The 24,723-nt window shown below is 42.2% G+C and overlaps 1 protein-coding gene across 10 annotated transcripts in view; it reads left to right on the forward strand.

Moving 5' to 3' along the window:
• SHROOM4 (shroom family member 4) overlaps positions 1 to 23,586 on the forward strand; it is a 212,165-nt gene extending 188,579 nt beyond the window's left edge. For 8 of the 10 annotated variants that reach the window (XM_033849380.2, XM_033849381.2, XM_073799436.1 and 5 more), the window contains 5 exons: positions 11,990 to 12,790; positions 16,354 to 16,503; positions 17,380 to 17,560; positions 21,039 to 21,308; positions 22,230 to 23,586. In XM_033849380.2, the coding sequence (XP_033705271.1) occupies positions 11,990 to 12,790; positions 16,354 to 16,503; positions 17,380 to 17,560; positions 21,039 to 21,308; positions 22,230 to 22,499 (1,672 nt within the window). In that variant the 3' untranslated portion in view covers positions 22,500 to 23,586. The remainder of the gene's footprint in view (positions 1 to 11,989; positions 12,791 to 16,353; positions 16,504 to 17,379; positions 17,561 to 21,038; positions 21,309 to 22,229) is intronic. The other 2 variants (XM_073799439.1, XM_033849382.2) reach the window with 2 other exon arrangements.
• Positions 23,587 to 24,723: the final 1,137 nt, after the last annotated feature.

Raw genomic sequence — 24,723 nt, forward strand, 5'->3', positions numbered from 1 at the left:
TATGACAAAGGAGGCAAGGATATACAGTGGAGAAAAGACAGTCTCTTCAATAAGTGATGCTGGGAAAACTGGACAGCTACATGGAAAAGAATGAAATTAGAACACTCCTTAACACCATACACAAAAATAAACTGAAAATGGATTAAAGACCTAAACGTAAGGCCAGATACTATAAAACTCTTAGTGGAAACCAGAGGCAGAACACTCTGTGATATAAATCACAGCAAGATCCTTTTTGATCCACCTCCTAGAGAAATGGAAGTAAAAACAAAAATAAACAAATGGGACCTAATGAAACTTAAAAGCTTTTGCACAGCAAAGGAAACCCTAAACAAGACGAACAGACGACCCTCAGAATGGGAGAAAATATTTGCACATGAATCAATGGACAAAGGATTAATCTCCAAAATATACAGGCAGCTCATGCAGCTCAATATCAAAAAAAAAAACAACCTAATCGAAAAATGGGCAGAAGACCTAAATAGACCTTTCTCCAAAGAAGATATACAGATTGTCAACAAACACATGAAAAGATGCTCAACATCACTAATCATTAGAGAAATGCAAATCAAAACTCCAATGAGGTTATCACCTCACACCAGTCAGAATGGCCATCATCAAAAAATCTAGAAACAAATGCTGGAGAGGGTGTGGAGAAAAGGGAACCCTCTTGCACTGTTGGTGGGAATGTAAATTGATACAGCCATTATGGAGAAGAGTATGGAGGTTCCTTAAAAAACTACAAATAGAACTACCATATGACCCAGCAATCCCACTACCGGGCATATACCCTGAGAAAACCATAATTCAAAAAGAGTCGTGTACCAAAATGTTCATTGCAGCTCTATTTACAATAGCCAGGACATGGAAGCAATCTAAGTGTCCATTGACAGATGAATGGATAAAGAAGATGTGACACATATATACAGTGGAGTATTACTCAGCCATAAAAAGAAACGAAATTGAGTTATTTGTAGTGAGGTGGATGGACCTAGAGACTGTCATACAGAGTGAAGTAAGTCAGAGAGAGAAAACAAGTACCATATGCTAACACATATATATGGAATCTAAAAAAAAACTGTTTCTGAAGAACAGAACAGGTATAAAGTTGCAGACGTAGAGAATGGACTTGAGGACACGGGGAGGGGGAAGGGCAAGCTGGGACTAAGTGAGAGAGTGGCATGGACATATATCCACTACCAAATGTAGAATAGATAGCTAGTGGTAAGCAGCAGCATAGCACAGGGATATCAGCTCAGTGCTTTGTGTCCACCTAGAGGGGTGGGATATGGAGGGTGGGAGGGAGACACAAGAGGGAGGAGATATGGGGATATGTGTTTATGTATAGCTGATTCACTTTGTTATACAGCAGAAACTAACACACCATTGTAAAGCAATTATACTCTAATAAAGATGTTTAAAAAAAAAAGCTAATGGTGGTAGACTTACCCTATCAGATTTTAAAGTCTGTCATAAAGTGACAGTCATTAAAACCATATGATAGTGGGTTGAAAAAAAGTCACACAGTGAAATTAAATAAAAAAGAGAGATTCTAGGAACAGATACTAAGACTATAGAGCACACTGGATGCAACCGTGAACTTTGGAAAGCAATCATCTGTCTTCAATAAATGTTGGGAACTGTAGGTATCAATATGGAGAATAATTAACTTAGAGCCACAGTGCGTAGAATACTCTGTAGTAAATTTCAGAAAGCAGACCAGTTGAACAGCATATTCACTCCAGCTACGGATGGAAGATAAATTTGTGCCTGTTAAACGGAGGATATCATCAGAGACAAGATGGATGGTTTCAAATATTTAAAAGTTGGCGGAAGAAACCTTTGTACAACAAAATGTAATAAAAAGCTAAATAGCAGAATGAGGAAAATGTCTGGGGTCAGCATCACAGATAACAGTTGACTGTCCGAAAAATGTAAAGAATGGATACAGATATAGGAGGTCGGCTTTCAAATTCAGCTTCATAAAAGGGCAAGGAAAATGAACAGCCAATTTACACATGAGGAAATAAAGGCAGTAAAATCACTGCCTGGAAAAGTACAACCTCTCTACCAATTAAAGAAGTGCAAATAAAAACAACATCAAGGTTTCACAACCTGCTTATTAAATTATCAACAATTAATGGAAATTATAAATAGAAATTACAAAACCCTATCTTGACAAGACTTAAGGAAACAGTATGTGTTTTGGGGGGCAGTATAAATTGGTTCAGTTTTCCTAAAAGACAGTCTAGAAATATGTGACAAGAGTTACAAAACTGTTTGTACATACTCCTTGATCCAGCATACCCCCAAGGAAATAACCTAAAAAGGAAAAAAATAATTTTTTAAAGATATTTAAAGTAGTGCTATTTATAATCATGGAAAATATTTACTAATCTAATATATCATCATGATGGAATAGAATATAGCCATTAACAGTGACAGGTATACAAATATTGGGTCTTATACAGAAATGGGTATTTGTAATAGTATTAACAACAAAAAATGCTAAATTCTAAACTCACATGTTGAATCTGATAGTAGCCTTGCACAAAGAAGATTCAGAAAATCATCTGGTAAAATGTAAATAGCTGGAGTTGAATGCACATGGTGTTCTTGGGGTACATGTCAAGTTGCTGGAATTCATAATAAAAAAGAAAATCTGAAGAAGAGGCAGCCCACATTGGTTTGATTTAGGCCTGCAAAGTTAAAGATCAAGGGCTTTAGAAAAATCCCCATACCAATGACAGACTCTTACTTACCGGACATGCTTGATCTCTCTGTTAGCTAGAATTTGTTTTGCTAGAATTCTCCATCAACCAGCACTTCTGCTTATCTAAATCTGTGAGAACTTGACACTTCTGAGGGGGTACATCACCAGACATTTGTGAATCTTCAAATTTGTCACCATTATTACAACATAGAACCTCTCCACCCCCACTAATGAACATTTTATTATCTGACTCAGAACCATTACTTTCTCAAGACCATTACATTTCTCTTCACTTCCATCATCAGCACTAGTTTGCAAATAGTTTGCATTTCAGTGCCATTATTCACAGAGAAGCACATATTCTCTCTACCATGGTTACTCCACACCTATGTACCTTGTTAACAAATAGAGACCTATCAAACCACATTGAGATGGGAATGCCAAGTGGTTGACTAGGCTCCCTCCTTTGCTTGGTGACTTGCCCTACAAAGCAGTATTGTGAGGCCTTGCAAGTCAACTTCATACCCTTTGCAAAATGACCAGTTATTACACTTCATGGATCTTTAGGGCTACTCTCAAAGGGTTAAAACCTCGAATGTTAAATATGTTCGTGCCAAAGAACTACTCTATGATAATTGTCACTCATAATTGAGCACCCAGAATACCTTTTAAACTGAGATAAAATCATGTTCTTTATAACTTTGGTGTTAAGTCTATTCCACTGTATTTTAGGTCTTCGAAATTTAGTACATTAACATCTGGTATATATGAGGACTTAAATATACAAAAAATGCTCTCTTCCCCTGGCACATCCATTGTTTAATGATTGTGGGGCACCGAATTTCCTTAAATAGCATCAGGATTCCCAGAGCTTTATGGACCTCCCATTATTTTATTTTATAAATCTTCTCGCACTTGTTACATGGGTGATATGTATATAGTTAATTAAAATGCATTTCGTTTTGAGAGCTTTTTTTTTTTTTTTGGCTGCATTGGGTCTTTGTTGCTGTGCATGAGCTTTCTCTAGTTGCAGTGAGTGGGGGCTACTCTTCCTTGCGGTGTGTGGGCTTCTCATTCTTCTCATTGCAGTGGCTTCTCTTGTTGCAGAGCATGGGCTCTAGGCACACAGGCTTCAGTAGTTGCAGCACACGGGCTCAGCAGTTGTGGCTCACGGTCTCTAGAGCGCAGGCTCAGTAGTTGTGGCGCGTGGGCTTAGTTGCTCTGCAGCATGTGGGATCTTCCCGGACCAGGGCTCGAACCCGTTTCCCCTGCATTGGCAGGCGGATTCTTAACCACTGCGCCACCAGGGAACTCCTTGAGAGTTTTTTTTAATGGCTTTATACCTCTTAAGATACCCTGGTGAGTTGGGAACCTGGTAGATAATGACTGTTTAGAGCAGTGGATCTCAAAGTGTGATCTGGGACCAGCAATACCATCATCATCCTGGGAATTGTTAGAAATAAAAATTCTCCACTCTGCCCCAGACCTACCAAATTAGAAATTCTGGGGGTAGGACTAAGCCAACTGTGTTTTAATAAGCCTTCCAGGTGATTCTGATGCATGTTCAAGTTTCAGAACCACTGCCTATTAGAGAATAGAGCCTCAATAACCTCGGCCAGCCTGATCCTCCATTAAATTGTTCTCATGGATATCAAACCCTCCAGGCCCCTCCACAGTGTGTTACGTGCTGCTAAAATGTCTTTTATTAAATCTCTTGAGAAGGTTATGAGAATGCTGAAGAGGCAGCATGTTGTGCTGGCAAAAGCACGGGCATTGGAGTCAGATGGACCTTAGCTGTAACTTCTCCTGGCTGCTTATTCTCTTTATGTTCCCTCAGTTGTTTAACCTCCCTGAGTCTCATTTCTAACATGGGCAAGAGAATACTCAGGCTGGAAGATTGTCTTCAGGGTGAAACGAGATGGAGTCTGTTAACTGTCCAGTGCTGTGCCTGACACATGGTGGACTCTGAGTAAACAAGAGTGGTCATTACCATCCCTTAGCAGCATGTCTGTGACACTATGTAGGGTTCAGAGGAGTAATGGAAAGACCTTCTTGGAAACTCCAAGTTGGAGTCATTGGAGAGACGAATCTAAGCTTCACCCAGGACAGCCCCAGTATAGCAAGGACTTCTCTGATTTCTTCAAAGGACACTTTGCAGCAGGCTCCTGGGGGCTGTAGAAGGCTCAGAATGAGTCCTGCCACTTGTATTTGCTGTTGCCAGACTAATTGTTCCTTGCTTGAAGTTCTGAGGCCCCAGAGGCAGAGAAGCGTGGCAACAACAAGCTCTCTGGGCCCTTCTCCCCTCCCTGTGTAGCCTCCTTGTATCTCACTTCCTGGATCTTGTAAATATTTCCTTCAGCAATAAGCTGGGAGTGGCTGTTTCTCTTGGAGCAGTCTTATCTTTTGGCTGCTGGGGAAAGGGGAAGGGGAGAGGGGCTGGGACTGTGCACTCTTGCTGCTGAGATCCTGGAATGCCAAGCTATTGTGGTGAGGTTAAAAATAAAAATTCCAAACAAGAAAACTTCAAAAGGCCTAAGGAGGAGGCGGGAGGAGATTTTTCAGTCTCTGAAAATACTGGTTTTCATTTTCAATTACTATGAGCCCCTCCCCCCCAAAAAAAAGATAGTAACAAAAGGGGAAAATCTATTCATCAGAAGAACAGGCAGCCTGTGCCAAGAGGAAAAGAGAAGAACAGCCCAGAACTTGGCACACGATTTGCTTTTGTTTTTGAGATGTAGGCTCCTTGCTGGTGTCAACAAAGCCCTTTCTCAGACTTAGCTTTCATGCTCCCTCCCCTCTCTTCAGCAAGGAGTTAAAGTCTTTGAGAACACCTTGGGGATGAATGTAGTGCAAGTACCTTTTGCCTTAACTCAGGAGTCCTTGCTTCAGTGGGATTTCCCTTGGAGCCAGATAAGGCAAGTTCCAGTCTGGACACTACTACTTCTTACTAGCTGGGAAAATTAATGACACTCTCTAAGCCTCAGGATCCTCACCTGCAAACTGGCAAAAATGGTAATTACTTCAATGAGCTGGTGTGAAGATTAATAGAAATACCTGCATGAAAGTGCCTACAAAAGTGTGTGACACATAGTAAGTAAGATGTAAGAAACCATAGTTCTTTTCCCTTAATTTAGCTCCTTATCCTCCACTCTAGGGAAGAATCATTACTTCATCCCAAAGAAGAGTTGTAGATTTAGATTTCTGTGCATATAGGTGGCTTGAGCCCTTTGAAACTAGGGCCTCTAGAGACCAATATCCTTGGCCTGAGCCTGACACACTTCAATGCAAGCCTCCCATTCACCAGTCTGCTTCAGCTATTAGTGCCTGGAAAGCAAGGGCTACGGGTTTTGCTCCCCTGAGATCTGGTCACCTTGCACAGTGTAATACTGAATGACAGCTTGGATGACTTGTACACACATTGGCCCAGCTGGTCCCATCGAGGGCAGTGCTTCCCCTTTTCTGGAGTCTTGCCTAGTTCTGCTCCCTTGATGTAAATGACTCTGCAAGGTTCAGGCTGCCCTTACACAAGCTGTGTCAGTGGGAGAGCAGTGCTTTTGAAATTAGGATTGATGCAGAGAATAGCAATTTCCAGGTTGCCTTGCTAGAGCCTAGTGCCTCAGGATAGTGTCACAGTGCCATAAATCGGGGCACCAAATGTCCCTAGAAGGGTGTGCTCTTTTCTTCCAACTGGTTCTGGAGTTGGCTACTTAAAGGTAAATTCTGTAATGCTGACATAAGTGATTCGTACGTAAACAAGACAACATAGAATATCTAGTCTTGTTGATCGTCACACTGCTTTTAAGCCTAAACTTGCCTTTTATTCTCTCTCCCTTTTAGTAGATGAGAAGAGTGAGTGAATGAGCCTAGGATTAAAATCCTTGGTTATCTAGGGCCTCCTGGCTCGGCAGCCATGTAGCTGAGCTGGGACTCCAGGACTCTTGGTTTCTTGGCTATTGAGTAGGGCTGAACATTAACCAGGGGACAGTGCAGTTCAACTCCCTTGATGGGAACAAGGAGCAGGGCTGAAGCATACAGCAGTGAAGGCTGTACACTGCACAGTTTGCACAACCATATGCAGTGGCCCTAAGGACTTCACTCTAATAATAAGCATAGTTCTGTCATTTATTAATCACTTTTCCATGTACCCAGCATCATTGCTAGGTCCTTTTTATTTTATATGGTCAATCCTCACAGCAGGTTTGTTAAGATAGATATTTTACTGAAACTGAGGTAAATTAAATACTTTCCTCAAGGTCATGCAGCTTTTGGGTTCTGGAGGCAGATTTTTAAATTTTACTGAAATTCAGACCCAAGTCTTTCTAACACTGTGTTCTTTGTGCTCTGCTCTGTTGCCTTTCCTGTGCCCTGGCAAGGAAAGAGTGGTAAATTTGATGACTATCATGGAGCAGGGTTTTTCTCACCACGGCTGCAGGACATTGGCCCAACTTGAGCCTTTGGAGACGTTGCTTTCACCACCTGCATCTCATAAGATCTAGATTTGAGATGAAGGTGGGGAAGAACAGGAGAGGCAAGGACAGAAGGTAGGAATGTGTGTGCTGAGGGGTGGGACACATACTGTACAGATTGGAAACCAGCCTAACTGGAACAAATAACTCTATCCCCAAACCTCTACCTCCAAACCACAACACTCCCATCTTTTTCACCCTGGACCTTTGTTTCCATAGTATGATCCCTGAACCACTGGTATTAGAATCCCTTCGGGAAATTGTTTAAAATGTAGATTCCTGGGCTCCACCACAAGGTACTAAATCTCAATTTCTATTGATAGATGTGGAGCCGAGGAATTTGTATTTTAAACAACATCTTCAGGTAATTCCAATTAAGAGCCACTTCGATTAGGAACAACTGCCTCAGACCAATGGTTTCCAACTTTTTGGATCATGCACCCTTCTCAGAAAGAATTGTTTTGAGCATTCACCTTTAATATATGTTGGTAGTTTATTAATAAATTACTTATATCTACTAATGTTCTAATATTTATGTTTTTAAATGCAAAAAACGGTGAGTTTTGCATTAGTATTCTTCGATGAGAATGGTCTCTGGTTTTCCTTTATGTATGTTCTAGTTGCTAGGTTTTGGTATTGATGTTATGCAGGATTCTTTTCTTCTCCCCCTGTTCTCTAGATTCCAGAATCTAGAAAGTGTAAATAGCATTGAGGTTGTCTGTTACTTGAAGGTTGGTAGAATTAACACAAGATCATGGGAGTGTGCTGTTTTTTTTTGGTCAAATTTATCAAATTTTTTCCTATGATAACCTGTGGTTTAGATATTTTCGTTCTTCTGCAATTAGTTTTGGTAATTATGTTTTCCTAGAAAACTAAGTTTTCAAATCTGTTTTCATAGAGTAGAGCAAAGTGTTCTCTTACTCTTTTCATTTACTTTGTAACTGTGGTTATTTCTCCATTTCTAATTTTGTGCATTTAGGATTTTTAATTAGATTAGCAAGAGGTTTATCTGTTTTATGGTTTTATATTTTCTTTTGAAGAAAGCTTTTGGCTTTAATTATTAGTTCTATTATTTGTTTTCTAGTGTATTAATTTCTGCCATTAGTTTTATTTCTGCTTTGCTTAGGTCTATTTTTGTGGCTCTTAACTTCTTTTGTTGAAAGCATAATTCATTTGTTTTAATTTGTTTTTATGTATTAATATAAGTATTTAAGACTATCAATTTTCCTTTAATCATTGTTTTAATCAACCACATCCTCTTCTGATATTTTCATTGTTGTTATTTGTAGGTAGTCTACAATTTTAGATTAGATCTCCTCTTTGACTAGAGTGGGGGATATTTTCTCCCTTTTATTTTCTGTGTGCTAGAAGTATTTGTTTTTCATTTTGCTATTAATTTCTAGTGTTATTTTATTGTGACTGGATACAGTTTTGTCATCAGCTGAAAAAGTCTTATATTTTGTTTCTGCTTTTTCTACCTTTGCATTTTCTATATATTTGCTTTATGAATTTTGATGCTATGTTATTTGGTACATAAAGATTCAGGGTAATTAGATCTTAATTGTGTTTTCTAATCATTAATATTATAGTGCCCTTCTTTGTCTTGTTTATTGCTTTTTCCCTTTAATTCAACTTTTTTTATGATATGAGTATCATGGTCCTTGGGGTTTTTTTTGGGAATTAGCTCAGTTATTAAATATTTATGGAATGCCTACTATGTGCCAGGCAGTAGGTACCAGATGAATGAGACACACAAGATCTCTGCCCTTGTGGGGGTGTATGCTCTGAGAAAGGCAAAACAGAAAAATGATAATTAAGGATAAGTTGTCTCTACTTTAGATAAGGTGGTCAGGAAAGGCCTCTGTGCCTGATAGCATTTATCATCCTATTACTTCCCACTCACCACCTTGTTTGTTTGTTTCCTGAGGGGGGAAATGCCAGGTGGAACAGTCTGTACACAAGGAATTATTATAATCTTAAGGAGCTATAGGTGGGCTAAGGTCCAAATGAGAAGAGAATGGGGATGTGTGGCTATGAATTTCTGATCCACATGAGGGATGAGCTAGCCAGGATGGGGACTGCAGATGAGGGGAATGAAGGAGACTTTGCTTTCCATTCTATCTGACCTGGGCCACCATTATGTGTATTATTATTTTTTGAGGAAATATTCTCAGTCTTCATTGTGACTACTGAATGGATATTCTGTCTGATGATTTAATTGAACTGCTGGAATTTCCTGTCACTAGGCAGTACTTAGCATGATGCTGATTGCTCACAGACTATAGCAGGAAACCAGATCTTCTGGCTTAGAGGGCTTAACTCTTTAAACTCAGAGATTAAAGAGATGTCCTTTGCTTTGGTCCCTCTTTATTATACAGAAGTTTAACTCTTATACATATTTAACTAAACTTGGACTTGTTTTCCTTGCATATACTTTTCTATTACTTATGAGATGAGAGTCTTATTTCACCTCACAAGTCATAGTTTTTAAGCTTTCTGATAGTTTTTTCTTATAACTATGTAATATATATATACATATATACACATATAACACATATTAAAATTTTATACACACACACACACGCACACACACCCTGAACTCTTGAATCTGAAATTTATTTTGGTATATAATATATGGTGCAGCTCCAAATAATACTGCTCTGCAATTGTCTCAAAAATATCTATTAAATAATCTTTATCTTCTTGTTATGGAAGGTGAATTATATATGACATTTTTATAAATAGTTTGATATGTTTCTGGACTTTCAATTATGTTCTATTAGTCAGTAAAACAGTTTTAATTATAATTGCTTTATATTATGCTTTATACCTTACTTACCCCCTATTTCTTCTGTAGCAAAATATGTTTTTTATTATACAGTAGTCCCCATGTATCTGTGGGAGATATATTCCAAGACCCCCAGTGGATGCCTGAAACCACAGATAGTACTGAACCCTATATATACTATGTTTCTTTTAAATACATACATACTGATGATAAAGTTTAATTTGTGAATTAGGTAGAGTAAGAGATTAACAGTAATAACTAATAATATAATAGAACATTATAACAATATACTGTAATAAAAGTTATATGAATTCTGTCTCTCTCCTTGATCAACTTCCTCAACTCTGCCAGAAATGTGGCAGTGGCTTCTTCATTGACAGATGCAGCCTTTCCAGTAACTTTCCTGTTTTTCAGTCCAAACCTATTCCTAAATCTTTGTAACCATCTCTTACTTGCAGTAAATGGCTGAAGTCACTTGTTTCAGGGGATCCCTTGCTGAAGTCTTCGTATAGGCTCCATGTTTTCTGGCGCAACACATTGCTGTCAGTCAGAACATGCTTTCTGTTCATGTCTTCCATCCACAAATTTAATGCCTTTCCATCTTACCTAAGCCCATGTCATGCACTCTGGCTGTAACTTTTGCAGTTTGAGATATGACAGCAGGCACGAATTTCTTTTTCCTTCTTCATGATTTGATGGATACAAGATTCGTTCTTACCATAGATCTTAGCAACCTCAGCATATGATTTTTTCCCTTTCCTTATTAAGTCAAGAACGTTCACCTTTTCACTTAAAGGAAGCACTTTACGGCTTCTCTTTGGCAGATCTAAATTGCCAGCATCTCTACTCTTAGGCCTTGGGGCCATTATTAAGTAAAATAAGGCTTACTTGAACACAAGCACTGTGACACTGTGACAGTCCATCTGATAACCTAAGACAGCTACTAAGTGACTAATGGGTGGGATCCGCTGGACAAAGGGATGATTTAAGTCCTGGGAAGGATGGAGCAGGACGGCGGGAGATTTCATCACACTACTCAGAATAGTGTGCACTTCAAAACTTATGAATTGTTTATTTTGGGAATTTTTCATTTACTATTTTTTGGACTGTGGTTGACTACAGGTAGCTGAAACCTTGGAAAGTGAAACAGTGGACAAATGGGGACTACCATATCCTGCTTTATTTTGCAAGTTAACACAAAAATTCTATAGTTAAAAGTCCTGGTGAGAATTCGGATTGGAATTGCATTAGAAGGATATATTTTAAATCCAAAATAGCAGATATTTGTGAATGGCCTGCTCGATGTTTTTTGGTACAAGTATAAGAACATGGACAGAAAGTATACATGCCAAATTCATGATATAGCTTGCATGTAGAGAGGCAGCAGGGGAATAGAAGTGGGGAGTGAAACAAAGGATATTTAAAAATTCATGAAGCATAGGTGGTAAAGTATTAAAATGTGCTAATTGTGGGCAGTAGGTGGGAACATGAATATTTATTATAACAATCTCTGTATGTTTTTAAACATTTGAAATGTTTCATAATTAAAAACAAAACAAAAACAACAGATGTAGCAGGATAACCACACTTGCAAGCCCCAGAACACAGCACATTTGTGTGGGGTGGTGTGTATATCCAGACTTTGAAGTTAGACTCTCCATGTTCAAATCCTAGCTCTGCCACTTACCAGCTTTATGACCCTGAGCAATGACTTAACCTGCCCATGCCTCAGTTTCCCCAGATACAAAATCAGGACAATAATAATAGCTACTTCCTATGGTTATTGTGAGCATTAAATAAGTTAAGACATGGAAAGCACTTAAAACAGTGTCTGGCACTTAGTATGCACTCAGTAAGTGTTAGCTATCAGTATTATATAGCATATATTATTATTACTACACTTACTACCTATATTATATTGTTTTGCGGCTGTTTTAAATTTTACATAAATGATGTTTTCCAAAATTATGGGACCATCTGCAACGTGCTTGCTTTATACAACCTTTATCTGCTGTTTTGCAGGGAAATGGCTCATTCCAAGGCTAGCTTTTCATGGGCAACCCCCTTCCATCCTTGCTTTGAGAACCCAGCACTGGACTTGTCAAGCTACCGAGCAATCTCTTCTCTTGACCTCCTTGGAGACTTCAAGCACTCCTCAAAAAAACCAGAGGAAACCTCCGTTTATGAAGAGGAGAGCTCCCTAGCCTCCATGCCCCGCCCACTGCGGGGCCGGGCCTTCTCAGAGAGCCACATCAGCTTGGATCCTCAGAGCTCCCGGGCCTGGGGGCAGCATAGGAAGGAGCTCTTTACCAAAGTTGTTGAGATCCAGCCAGATCCTCTGGGTGCCAGGAAGAAGGCCTTTCCTCCTCCTCGCCCTCCTCCTCCCAACTGGGAGAAGTACAGGCTCTTTCGTGCAGCCCAGCAGCAGCAGCAACAGCAGCAGAAGCAGCAAAAGCAGCAGCGAGAGGAGGAGGAAGAGGAGGAGGAAGAGGAAGAAGAGGAAGAGGGGGTGGAGGAGGAGGGGGAGGAGGAAGAGCTGCCACCCCAGTATTTCAGTTCAGAAACCACTGGTTCCAGTGCCCTCAATCCTGAGGAGGTCCTGGAGCAGCCCCAACCCCTGGGCTTTGGCCACCTGGAGGCTTCAAGGCAGGGCTCACAAAGCCTTCCAGCAGAGCAAGAGTCCTTTGCTCTCCATTCCAGCAATTTCCTGCCTCCAGTAAGGGGCCATTTGGGATCTCAAGCTGAGAAGGCTCTGCCCCCTTGCTATTATGGCATTGGTGGGCTTTGGAGAACATCAGAGCAGGAGACCACTGATTCCCCCAAGTAAGTGCTTATGAAAGACGTTAGGTCCCTGAAGAGGTGGCAGCATGAGTTTGAATTCCACCTTCACCATTTGCCAGCTGTGTGACCTTGGGCTGGTCAATTAAACTATTTCCAGCCTCAGTTTTCTCACCTGGAAAATGGGCATGATGATACATGGTTGTTGTGAATATGAGGATAATCCACGTAAAAGACATAGCCCCATACTTAGCACATAGTAGGTACTCAGTAAATGTCATTGATGTTCTTATCCCTAAATATCACTATCAAGGTACTATATTTATTTTTTTCTAGTTTGTCTTTAAGGTATGCATCAGTGTCTGGCCCCTGAGCAATAAGGCATTAAACCGTTATTGCCTTGTGGCCTTTTCCAGAAGCCTGGCTCAGGTCCTTTTCTGCCTTTTCTGCTGCTTGCTCTCTAGAACAAGAGGCCAGCTCACAACCTGACCTGCCTCTGCTCTAGGACCTGTCTGAGCTTCTAAACTCTTCCCCCACCCCCAGCATCAAAGGTGTTCCTGGGGTTGGATGCTTTATGCCCTGACCATTCCTTACAACAGCCAAAGGCATTCTTTTCATCTTCCACTTTCTCCATCACCCCCACCCTTGTTTCCTCTGCCTCTTTGCATTTGCTTCAGTGGGCAAATGGTAGTACCAAAAGTGGTAGTTGACAGGGTCAGCTGTCTGGGCAGAGAGGCTGCAGAAGGAGTGTACTCTGGCCACAGAACTGTTCCCTTCACTGTGCCAATGCTCACTGGCGTGCCCCACAATGTGTGGTTGTCCTCTTTGCTCCAAAACAAAAGAGCTTTGGCTTTTGGCTCTGCCAATCCTCCTGCAGAGAGCTCCACGGACTCTCTGCTGGGGATGGGGATGAGGGGCAGGTGTCTATCCTTTCAGTGCTTCCTTTAAATACCTTTACAGAAGGAACTTGCCTGAGACTTGTTGCTATTAGAAGTACCTTGTTATTGTGTCTTTTACTGATGGACAAATCCATTACTTGGCTATCTGGAGCTAGTTGACAAGTTTTCCAGCCTAAGGTGCCACAGGCACAGCACTTACAGGGCCTGGCTCCCAGACACTATGAGAATTTGTCAGATCCCTAGTGGCTGCTTCTCAAGCTGCCCATCTAGCTGGGGGGTATTCTTATTGTAATTAGAAAACATTTGTGGAAAGTGACTGTGGATTGTTACCTATCACAGCAGAGAGAAGAGAAGGCAACCTAGCACATAGTAGGCACTTAATATTTCTGAAGAAAGAATGAATAAATGAATGAATGATCACATATTAAGCATTTGATATGTGTCAGACACTGCTAGCCATTTTATATCTATTATTTCATTGAATTCTCCCAACAGCCCTATGGGCCATTACTATCCCCATTTGACAGATGCGGAAACTAAAGCTGAGTAAAATAAGGGACTACCTAACTCAGAATTACACAGAAAAGACTCAAAGCCAGATCTTACTCCAAAATCTATGCTTCTTTTGCCATCCTAGGCAGGCTCTCTTAGGGAGATCTGGTTCCTGCAGTAGCCAGGCCTTTACTTAGACCTCCTGTCCCCTAGAAGGCAATGTGTACCAGAGGTAGTAGTTACAGGCCCCAGGCTTACCCCTTTCAGCCTCCTAGTCCTTCCTCCTTTATGTACCTCCATTCATCTTGGCACCTTGTCCAGAGAGAAGGAAATTGCTATTACTAGAGATCTTGTAACTTGTTGCACAGATTTTTTTTTTTCTTAATGACTATGGGATGCAAGGGGAAACATTTGTTTGCATACAAGCCTGGCTTGTGGCTGCAAAAAGTCAATTATAGATGCTTCTTTGAGTGATGGAAATTTAAGGAAAAACATCATTCCCGACATAGCTAATATTTTTTGCCTCTTTACTATGTGCCAAGCATTGTTCTAAGCACATTTGTTTATTGACTGATTTAATCTTCACAACAAGCCTATGAAATAGATACCATTAGTTTCCTACAGTTTTTAGATGAGAAAAGTGAGGCACAGGGATATAAATTAAGTTGCAGAAGATCACAGGTAGCCAGAACCCAGATAGTCTGGCTCACTGTGCCAACTACATCACCCCAGGATCTCTGGGCTCCTCAAGAAGATCCTATTCCAGACCCTCAGAGAGCACAGGGTTCTACCCAGCAGGAAGTGCCTTTAAGGTTTTGTAAGGGAAAGTAGTGTTAAGGGCAAGTAGATGTGTAATATTTTGAATCTAAAATGCAAAAAAAAAAAGACATCCTAATTTCAGCCACGTTAAACTAGAGTCTGTAACCCACATACTCTTTAGTTACAAAATGTCAGGATACATGTAGAAGCAGGTGAGTGGAATTATTGAGCATTGGTTAAATCTGATAACTCTGATTCAATTACAGGTATAGTTTGCTTTATGGACTCTATGCATTTTCTCTCAGTGCTCTGGAGAAGGAATCTTATTTTTGCAACAAAGTTCATTATCAAGGTCAAATTATGTTCTCATAGATCTCCTATAACCTCTGCCCTATTAATGGAGAGTATGAGGAAAGGAGCCCTAGAACACAGTGCCTGATATGATACACTATAATATAGTACAGGGCCATGTCTGCTAGGGAACTGAGTCTCTAATTAGCACATCCTTTTTCAAAATTTTTCTCCAGTTTTATTGAGATATAATTGACAGATAGCCACATCCTTTTTTTAAAAAAAATTCTGTGCTTTCTTTCAGTACTTTCTAACTTTCAACTCGCACACATGCCCCTAAATATTTTTCTTATAGGTAGGAATTCCCTAAATTCATACATTTATATTTCCTCCAGAATGTTCTCTCTTCTCTGCTAACATAGATACAGTCCAGCCAGAAAATTCCTTACATGCAGGGTTTTATGTGATGTCAAGTTGACCCTGTGGCAGTATAGTATAGTGGCTAAAAGCACAGATTCTGGAGTTAGGTCACCTAGGTCTAAATCACGGGTCTGCCATTTACTGTCGTGATCCCGGGAAAGTCACTTTACCTCTCAGTGCCTCATGTTCCTTATCCATAAAATGGTTGTCATGAGCATTACATTTTATGTCTATATTTACACACACACACACACACACACACACACACACACACACACACACATATATATATCTTAGTACAGCTCCTGGGCATAGTAAGAACTATGTGAATGTTAGCTAGTAGTGCTCTTTTATCAGTGCTATCAGCTTAAAAACCTACATGTAAAATGAATACCTAGGATGAGCAATATTGGCATGCCCAAATTTCTTTTGTGTGATGAATTAGGAGACAGCATAGCATGAATCAGTAAATAGCTGTGGAGCCTTTTACCCATTATTTTTGACCTTTATCTAAGAGCTGCAAATAGCTGCAAAAATGACTAATGAGTTTCTCCTATTTTTCCTTTCAAACAGCTAGAAGTTAGTGAAGGGGCAGTGACACAGACAGGTGGAGGGTAGGGATGGCTGGTAGGCAACAAGAACATAGTGGGGGTGGGTCTCCCCTTTACATAAACCATAGGTGGAATTATTTGCCTCTCCATCACTGAACCCTAACATTGAAGCATTTCATTTCTTTCCTCACATCAGACCAGAAGCTTTGATGGCAGAAGAGTCCAAACCTAAGCCAGCATGGAGCCAGAGCTACTTCTTTCCTGAGGAGAAGTTCTCTTTCATGGGCTGGGGCTCCGAGAAGCAGCACCTCAACCCCGCAGCCTTCAGTGAACCCAAGACAACAGGGTCTGCTGTTACACTTGTCAAGCCCCTGGGCACCACTGGTTCCATTTCCCCCCATTTCATTCTGCAACCATGGAGGAGGCTGGGACCATTGGGGATATGCCAGAAGTTGAGAGGTGTTATCCCTTCTCAGGCCAAAGGCCTGCCCCACCTCAGGCAATCTCAGAAGAGCTCATGAGAGATGTGGTGGGCTGTAAAAAGTCTCTGGCAGGGGTGCTAAACTCATCCTCCAACACGGTGACCACTGCTGAGGTCATAGGTGACCTCTTTGCTATGGGAGAGATGCAGTGGAGGGGTTATTTCAAGCAGGAGTGGCACCACCAGGAAAGGTGAAATGATGAGCGTGTCCAGGAAAGCCATGGAGTGCCTTTATAAGCAAGCAGACTAGATAGAGCCAGGTTGGGCTGGCATCCAGGATGGGTAGGATGGAGCCCAACAGCCTTAGAGGACAAATAGCTAAGGTCTCAGACATGTCCCTACCACCTAGCCCCTCCCGTGGGATCCATATACTGGGACCCTGAACCAAGGGGAATCATTGATGATCAGAAGCCTGGAACTTTAGGGGCCTTCTAGTTTTTTCTGGATTTTATTGGGGTGTTAATGACCAAACCCATTGATCTCTAAAGAAGTCCCCCCAGCTGTGGAAGTCAGGGATGTAGAAATAGCCTTCTAAGTTCTTAAAGTTGGCCTTGACTTGGTTTCTAGAGAGCCTTCACATGGCCTGTTTATGTTTGAACAGTGCCTCCCCATCCATTATTTCCTTATTTTATAACTCCTTGGTGAAGCAGGGTCCCATTTTATAAATGAGGAAATTAGGAAGCAGAAAGGTCAGCAGGCTGTCAACAGAGGTGCTCAAATGGTCATTTTTTGTTTCCACAGACAAGAGTTTCAGCACTTCTCACCTCCCCACGGTGCCCCAGGGATCCCTACCTCTTATTCAGCTTATTACAATATTTCTGTGGCCAAAGCAGAGCTGCTGAACAAGTTGAAAGACCAACCCGAGATGGCAGAGATTGGCCTGGGAGAGGAGGAAATTGACCACGAACTGGCTCAAAAAAAGGTGAAGTTTTTGGCATGCCTTAGAGATTTACTGCATTTAGCTTGAGTGTGTCTGGAGGTTGACCTGCCCTCTACACAATCCAGAGTATCTTGGTACATTCCTGTATTTTCAATATGGAAATCAAATAGCCTGTCTAGGTTTCTCACAAATGCAACTGCAGTCTCTTTTTGATCCAGTCAATAATAGTAATAATATTATAGTAATCATCATCATCATCATCACAGTGTCTCTCAAATCCTAAAACCAACTCTATAAGATAGACGTTACTGTCTTCTTTTTACCAGTTGAGAGGACCAGATTGCCCAGGGTTACAGACTAAGTGTTGATCCAGGACTCAAAGTCAAGACTGTCTGACTTTCTGCTCTGAAATAAGCCAGCCTTGTAAGTAACTCACTACCCAAGGTACATCAGAGTTTTTGCCAGTGAGTGCTAACCAATGGCAGCCATTGATTTTATTCTGTGTAACTTTCAAAGAGAGAGCAGACTGGCCAAGAAAGAAAAGCAAAAATTATAGGCCAGTCAACTTTAATATTTATTTGCAAGAATAGTCAATCATCTCTTAAAAGTACTAAAATAGACAAATGGAGATGATGTTGTTTTGAAGCCTCCCCTTTCTTCCTCTAAGTACCACTAGCCTGGGTTTCTAATCAAATTCCTGGAATCACTTTGCCCTCCCTGCACTTACCCCTTTTATTTCATAAGCAAATAGGGTTTCCACGGCAACCTCAAAGGCCCAATTTACCACTTTGTAGACATCAGAACTCAATGCAAATTGCTCTTCTGCCCATATTTCTTATTCAGGACATGACCTGTACAAAAGCTCAAGGCCATTTGCAAGAGACCCCCACCACTTTCCAGTCTGAAGCAAAATGTCAAGGAAAGAATAGGAAGCATGGTGGCATCAAAGTTTTATTGATCCAGGTGCCTGCTTCCTTGGATTCCATGTTTCCTAAATATGACAGGGCTGCTCCTGGCTCACTCAGGATTTTTTTATTAGGAGCAAACCTAGTAAATGTCTGATGAGGAGAAAAGAGACATGATCAGAAATGGCAAAACACAGAACAGCAGATAGTGACTTGAAGTGATTGTGGGTGGGCTAAGACAGTTTTTGTCTCTGAGGAAAATAGGTGAGGAAGGTCACCAATTTGTAATATCCCAGAAAAGCCACTCAGCTCTAGTTGGGTCTGTGATGACTCCACAGCTGTATCCACTACCCTTTCCCCAGAGTTGAAGTTCAGGTTTTAAAGCCCCAGTGCTGAGAAACAAAGGGCTCTGTCCACTTTCTTCCTTCCAGATCTATGGGACCTAAGAGCTGGGGGTAGGTAGGTGATTTTCCAAGTTGATCATTTGGCCCCCAGCCCTCCCTTGTCCCTGGCACTGAGTTTTGTTTGGGAAAGCAGAGGGTGCGGATATAACTGGGAGCTTCTTGGCATCTAATTGTGTTGCCTCATTCATATCATTGATCCTTAATTTCCAGTGGGTTTTGGAAATTTCCCTAAATGTAAACCTATTACACTTTACACTAAGATAATGGTGAGCTCCTGACTTTTGACCAGTTCTGAATTATGACACCTGGCCCAGACCCAGAGCAGGCTCTCTTGTCCTTTGTCACCTCGGACATCTCTAAATAAAGGACGAGAAAAGAACATACTCTACATAACTACAAGCTTATGCTCCCAGAGTGCCTGAGCAGGAATAGTAATAAAACACTGAAGCATACTTCCTATATAGAAGACACTATTCTAAGCATGTAGTATGTATTAAGTCATTTCATTCTCATAACAACACTATGAGGTAAGTAATATTGTTACCCCATCTTTTAGATGGTGAAATTGAGGCACAGAGAGGTTGAGTAACTTGCTCAAGTTTACACCATTACTTTGTGGCAGAGCTGGGGTTCAAACCCAGGTAGTCTGGCACTAGAGTCCATGCCATTGACCATAATGCAATACTGACTGCAAAGGCTGGGAGCAACCTGGGACAGGTCTATTCTTGTCAGGACCTTGCAGCTAGACAGGTATCCATTAGCTCCCAGAGTGCCAGGTGGTGGTGGTGGTGGTGGTACTAGTAGTAGTAATAGTAGAAGTAGTAGTAGTAACAGCATCAATAAACATATATTGAGCACTTAATGTGCCACGCACAATACTAAGTACTTTACTTCTATGATCATATCTAACCCTCACAACAACGGACGGTTGGTGGGGGGCACTTCTTCAATTTACGGATGAGGAAACAGAAGTCTCAGTGGGATTGGGTATCTTGCCCAAGGTCACACAGTTTGGAGGATGTGGAATTGGAATCCAGGCATCTCTGACTCTAAAACTCCACTCTACCACACTACCTTCCTGTGAGCGCAGTCCCACAACTGGTTACACCTATAGGGGAGACAAATCAGAAGACACAAGCAGTCCTTCCCTTGAGAAACTTACAGTCAGTAGTGGGAGAGGGATCAGATGCACACACAGGAAACAGAAAGTGAACAACCTCAAATTACACTCAAGGTTCTCATTCTAAAAGACTGGAGAGTTTAGAAAAGAAAAAGATCATTGAGAGAGGAGTTATGGGGGCAGGGGCTTCCAGCAGGGAGGGTAGGGGCAAAGCTGGGCTCTGAAGAAAGAATGGGAATAGCCAAAGTGAAGGAAGAGATAAAGAGCTGGCAGAACTGCATAAGCAAATCAGGAATATAAGAATGAGTGTTGTGAACACAGCATGAGGGGCTAATCCTCAGAGGTTCTGAGGAGTGAGATTAGAATGGTAGGGTGAGGCCAGACTGAATCATAATCATAGCAGCTGCTTTTATTGAGCACTTAGTCTGTGCTAAACCCTTGGCATGCATTATCTCATTGAACCCTTATTACAATTCAGTGAAGTAGGTACTGCAGTTACCCCATTCTGCCAGATAAAGAAAGCAAAACTCCATACAGAAATTCACCTAAGGTCACACAGCTAGGAAGTGGCAGAGCTAGCAGTCAAACCTAGTCATTGTGACTCCAGGACTCACACTTTTATCCAAAAGGCCTCAAGAGCCAAGCTGAGTGGTGGAAGATCTAGCACAGTGTCATCAACATCAGAGGTACTGAAAGGGATTGAAGGAGAATGAATGAAGTAATAGGCAAACACTTGATGGCAGTGCTTTTCTTACCTATGCTCTCACAAGCATTTCTGTTTATTAAATAGCCTCAGCAATTATTTAGTAAGTTACATTTGGCAAATGAGAATTAGCCAATGGGTACCACTCATCTAATGCCAAGAAGTTTGGTGGTGACAGAGATTCCTAGCAGATCTGAAGAGATGGGAAAGAAGGTGCCTGTCCAGAAAACTGGAATTGCTCACGACTTGCTCAGGTTTCCTTTGTTTCCAGTGACTAGGGTAGAGCCCACCTTCGGTTATTTAGATCTCTAAACAGTGGTTCCAGGGACAGATCCATTTCTGTCAGTCCCCATTCTCATCCTTTGCTTCTCCTGTTTATTTCTCCTAGGTTCAGCTCATCGAAAGCATTGGCAGAAAACTTTCTGTCCTGCAGGAGGCCCAGCGAGGATTGCTGGAGGACATCACTGCCAATTCTGCCCTTGGGGAGGAGGTGGAGACCAACCTAAAAGCCGTCTGCAAATCCAATGAGTTTGAAAAATACCGTTTGTTTATTGGGGACCTGGACAAAGTAGTCAACCTGTTGCTGTCACTCTCTGGTCGACTGGCCCGTGTGGAAAATGCTCTCAACAGCATCGATTCAGAGGCCAACCAGGAGAAGGTAGGGTTGAGGTCTCCAGGGTGTGGATGGAGGGAAGTGCCATCTGCTTCTTCCCAGGGATCCCTCTTTCAAGTTTGGCTAGTCTGGAGGCAGCAGAGCATAGTGTGAAGAGTATGGGCACTGGCTTTTAAGTGGAAATTCTGACTTTACCACTAAGTAACTGTGTGATTGTGGGCAATTCACTTAACCTCGCTCTGTCTCCATCCCTTCAAAAATAGGGTAAACACACTACCTACCTCATGGGGTTGTGAAACTTAAATTGGATAATCCATGTTAATGACTTAAAACATAGCCTGGAACAAGATAAACACTAAATCATTGCTAGTTGCCAGTAGTAGTAGTAGTAATAGTAGCAAGTAGTTGAGATTGGGAGTCTGTCAATTTCATAGGTTGGGACACTCTGCATAATTCCTGAACCCAAATGGCATTGCCTTTTTCTATCCAGTGGTTCTTGGATACAAATTTGAACCCACAGTGAAAGGCACATATGCTTGTGTATACACACATGTATACATACACACACACACACACACACACACACACACACACTCACACAGAGACACACACTGTTTTGAAAGTATCGTCACAGCGATGTTTTTTTTTACCAGATGGAAGGTGTACGAGCTGGCTTTGTCAGAGCCTTCCCCCACCCCAATCCCAGTGGTGGTCCACAGATTAACAACAGTTTAGAGATAGAAAGAGGTGATTGCTCATCCCCCATCCAGAATTGCTGTCATGTTTATCCTCCCCTTGCTACAGGAAAGAAAGGCTTTTGCATGAAGGTGGACTTCAGGGCAAGAAATCTAGGACTGATCACTGAGCAGAGGGGCTAGTGGCTTTGTGGGAGCATCACTGGTGGAGCACTGGGTCGGGCAGATGACTGGTCATTGGGATAGCCTTATTGGTCTTCTGCTTCCCCAGTTGGTGCTGATAGAGAAGAAGCAGCAGCTGACAGGGCAGTTGGCAGATGCCAAGGAGCTGAAGGAGCACATGGAGCGCCGGGAGAAGCTGGTGTTTGGTATGGTCTCCCGCTATCTGCCTCAGGACCAGCTCCAAGATTACCAGCACTTTGTGAAGATGAAATCTGCTCTCATCATTGAACAGCGAGAGCTGGAAGAGAAGATCAAGCTCGGGGAAGAGCAACTCAAATGTCTCAGGGAGAGCCTACTCCTGGGGCCCAGTAATTTCTAATTCCACCAGCAGACTGCCTGCACCATCCCTGCCCCGCCATAATGGGAAGCGCTTTCAATCCTTGTTAGCACTTTGTTAGCAGGTAGATAACAGTTAGTTAGCAGTTTGTTCCATATTCTCTACCCTGGACGTCTCTCACTACCCCTTAACCTAGCAGTGTTCCCAACCAGCTAAGAGGACCTGGGGAGGCACCAAGCTTCTACCCAAGGGAGTAGAAGCAAGAAGCAGGAGCTGCAGCAAAGTGTGATCGTACAACCACACTCTCCTTCTCACAGTTTGCATGGCCAAGCATTCACCACACACAGGACCAACAAAATGCCTTCATTATCCTTTGTACTAGGACACCAGGAACATCATGTACTCAGCCCCACACACACACACCATCATCAGCCTTTGAAGTCTCAGAGAGAAGTTGCCTGTGCAGCTCCACTCTTCCCCAGGGCTCGTGGCCCAGCCATTTCCCACAGAGATCTGGCTGTCTTGAGGGCATTCACCTACCACCAGCTTCAGGGCCTCACCCCAGCTTTGCAGTAGGAAGCACAGAAGGAGAAATGACATTTAACAGAATGTGAGCAGAGGTTGGGAATCACCTGATGCCCTGCTAGAAGGAGCTATGCTTAAACAAACTGGCTCTACCCCTGCCTTCCCCATTACCTAGCTGAGGGGGAGGAGGACTACCTTCAGCCCCAGCTAGTGTGGCCCTCATCCTATCCTAAGACTTTGGCCTACCACTTCCTGTTTCATCTTGCCTTTTCACTGCTGGGAGTTACAGGTGCCTACCCTAAGGGCTTCACACTATGGGCCATGAATAGTTCTACTAAAGCTAACTTCTGGATACATGTTTTATTATTGGGGGGAGGGGGTTGTTGTTATATTTTAAATGGCCTTTTGATTTTATTTATTTTTATGTCTTGATGGTTTTTTTCTGTTTTTTAACTAATAAGGTAAGAAGAGGGGAGTTGGAGAGGGAAAAGTTAGCCCAGAAGGAAAGCATTTTCTGCAGATCAGCCTGAATTCACCATGGCTAGGTAAGCAAGTGCCAAGGCCTTGAATTCTTCCCACCATAGCTAACAAGTGTCTAAGGAAGGAGTTCTCACTTCGAACTCAGTTTCCCCACTATGGCCTGGCCATATACTTCCCTTGAAGTCTGGATGACCATGAGCTTAGAGTTCCCCAACAGGCTTCAACTGCTTCTTATTTTTTCTTGAAACCAAAGAAATCTGAAAGGGACAAAGGTTCACCCATTTCTCTACCATTTCCAAGCTAAGGAAGGCGTAGAGGTGACCTCAGGAAGAGCTCCTCTATCTAATTGTTTTCTTATCCTGTGGCCTGGCTCGAGTAGCCGAAATTCATGGTAGCTGGAAGCTTCAGCCAGGGCCAGCCCGCCAGAGCAAGTTATAATCCAGCCAGGATCTTAGGCACACAAATAATGAATGCTGCTGCTGTGGCCACCCGGTAGCCAGTTTCTATCCTGGAAAAGCCCTCAGGTGGGTGATGGCAGGAAGGGAGTTGTGGCCAAATGCTGCCCTGTTACCCAGCTCAGTCTTCTGTTCCTTGCTAACTGGGGCCCATGCTTGGTATTGCACAGCCCTGTGCAGCCAACCCGGCATTGCCATCGCTTCTAGTTACTGCTCAGTTCCTCAGGGTCCTTGGAGGTTAACTGTAGCAGCAGGGGTGCCTCATTCAACCAAAGAATTTGCCAAGGAACTTTGCTGCTGCTACAAATACTGGTTGCTAGCTTCCGTTTCCTCTTCATTGTATTTGGAAACAATGGAAGAATCTTGGCCAGCAGGGTGTCCTGTGGGGAGGGGTGCCCTGAGTATGCTCAGTACACTGCTGCTGTCAGAACCACTGTTAAAATGTCAACCTGCCATTCTCCCATCAAGTGGAGGATTCTACTCTGTTCAGGAAGGCTGATGGCTTATAAAGGGCTAGGTTTACCTAAGCCAAGGTTGCATGAGATGGGGGAATGCTTTGAATAGAGGCTGTGGTTGCCATCTTTTTTTTTTTTTTTTCTGTAAACAGGCTCTTTAACAGTGAGCAGGCAGAGATGTCCTGTATTGGGGAGGATGAGGCCAATGTAGCCCAACATTCTAATATTTTTTTTTGCCAGAACAGCTTTTTGGGAATATAGCCCAGGGAAAAAAGTGGCCACTTACCTGGACACCATGACCATGGTCTGGGCTTTTCTAGTCAGCATTAGAATGATTGTATCTTAAGTTTA

This window comes from Tursiops truncatus, chromosome X, assembly GCF_011762595.2.
Source record: "Tursiops truncatus isolate mTurTru1 chromosome X, mTurTru1.mat.Y, whole genome shotgun sequence".
NCBI classification, from domain to species: Eukaryota; Metazoa; Chordata; class Mammalia; order Artiodactyla; family Delphinidae; genus Tursiops; species Tursiops truncatus.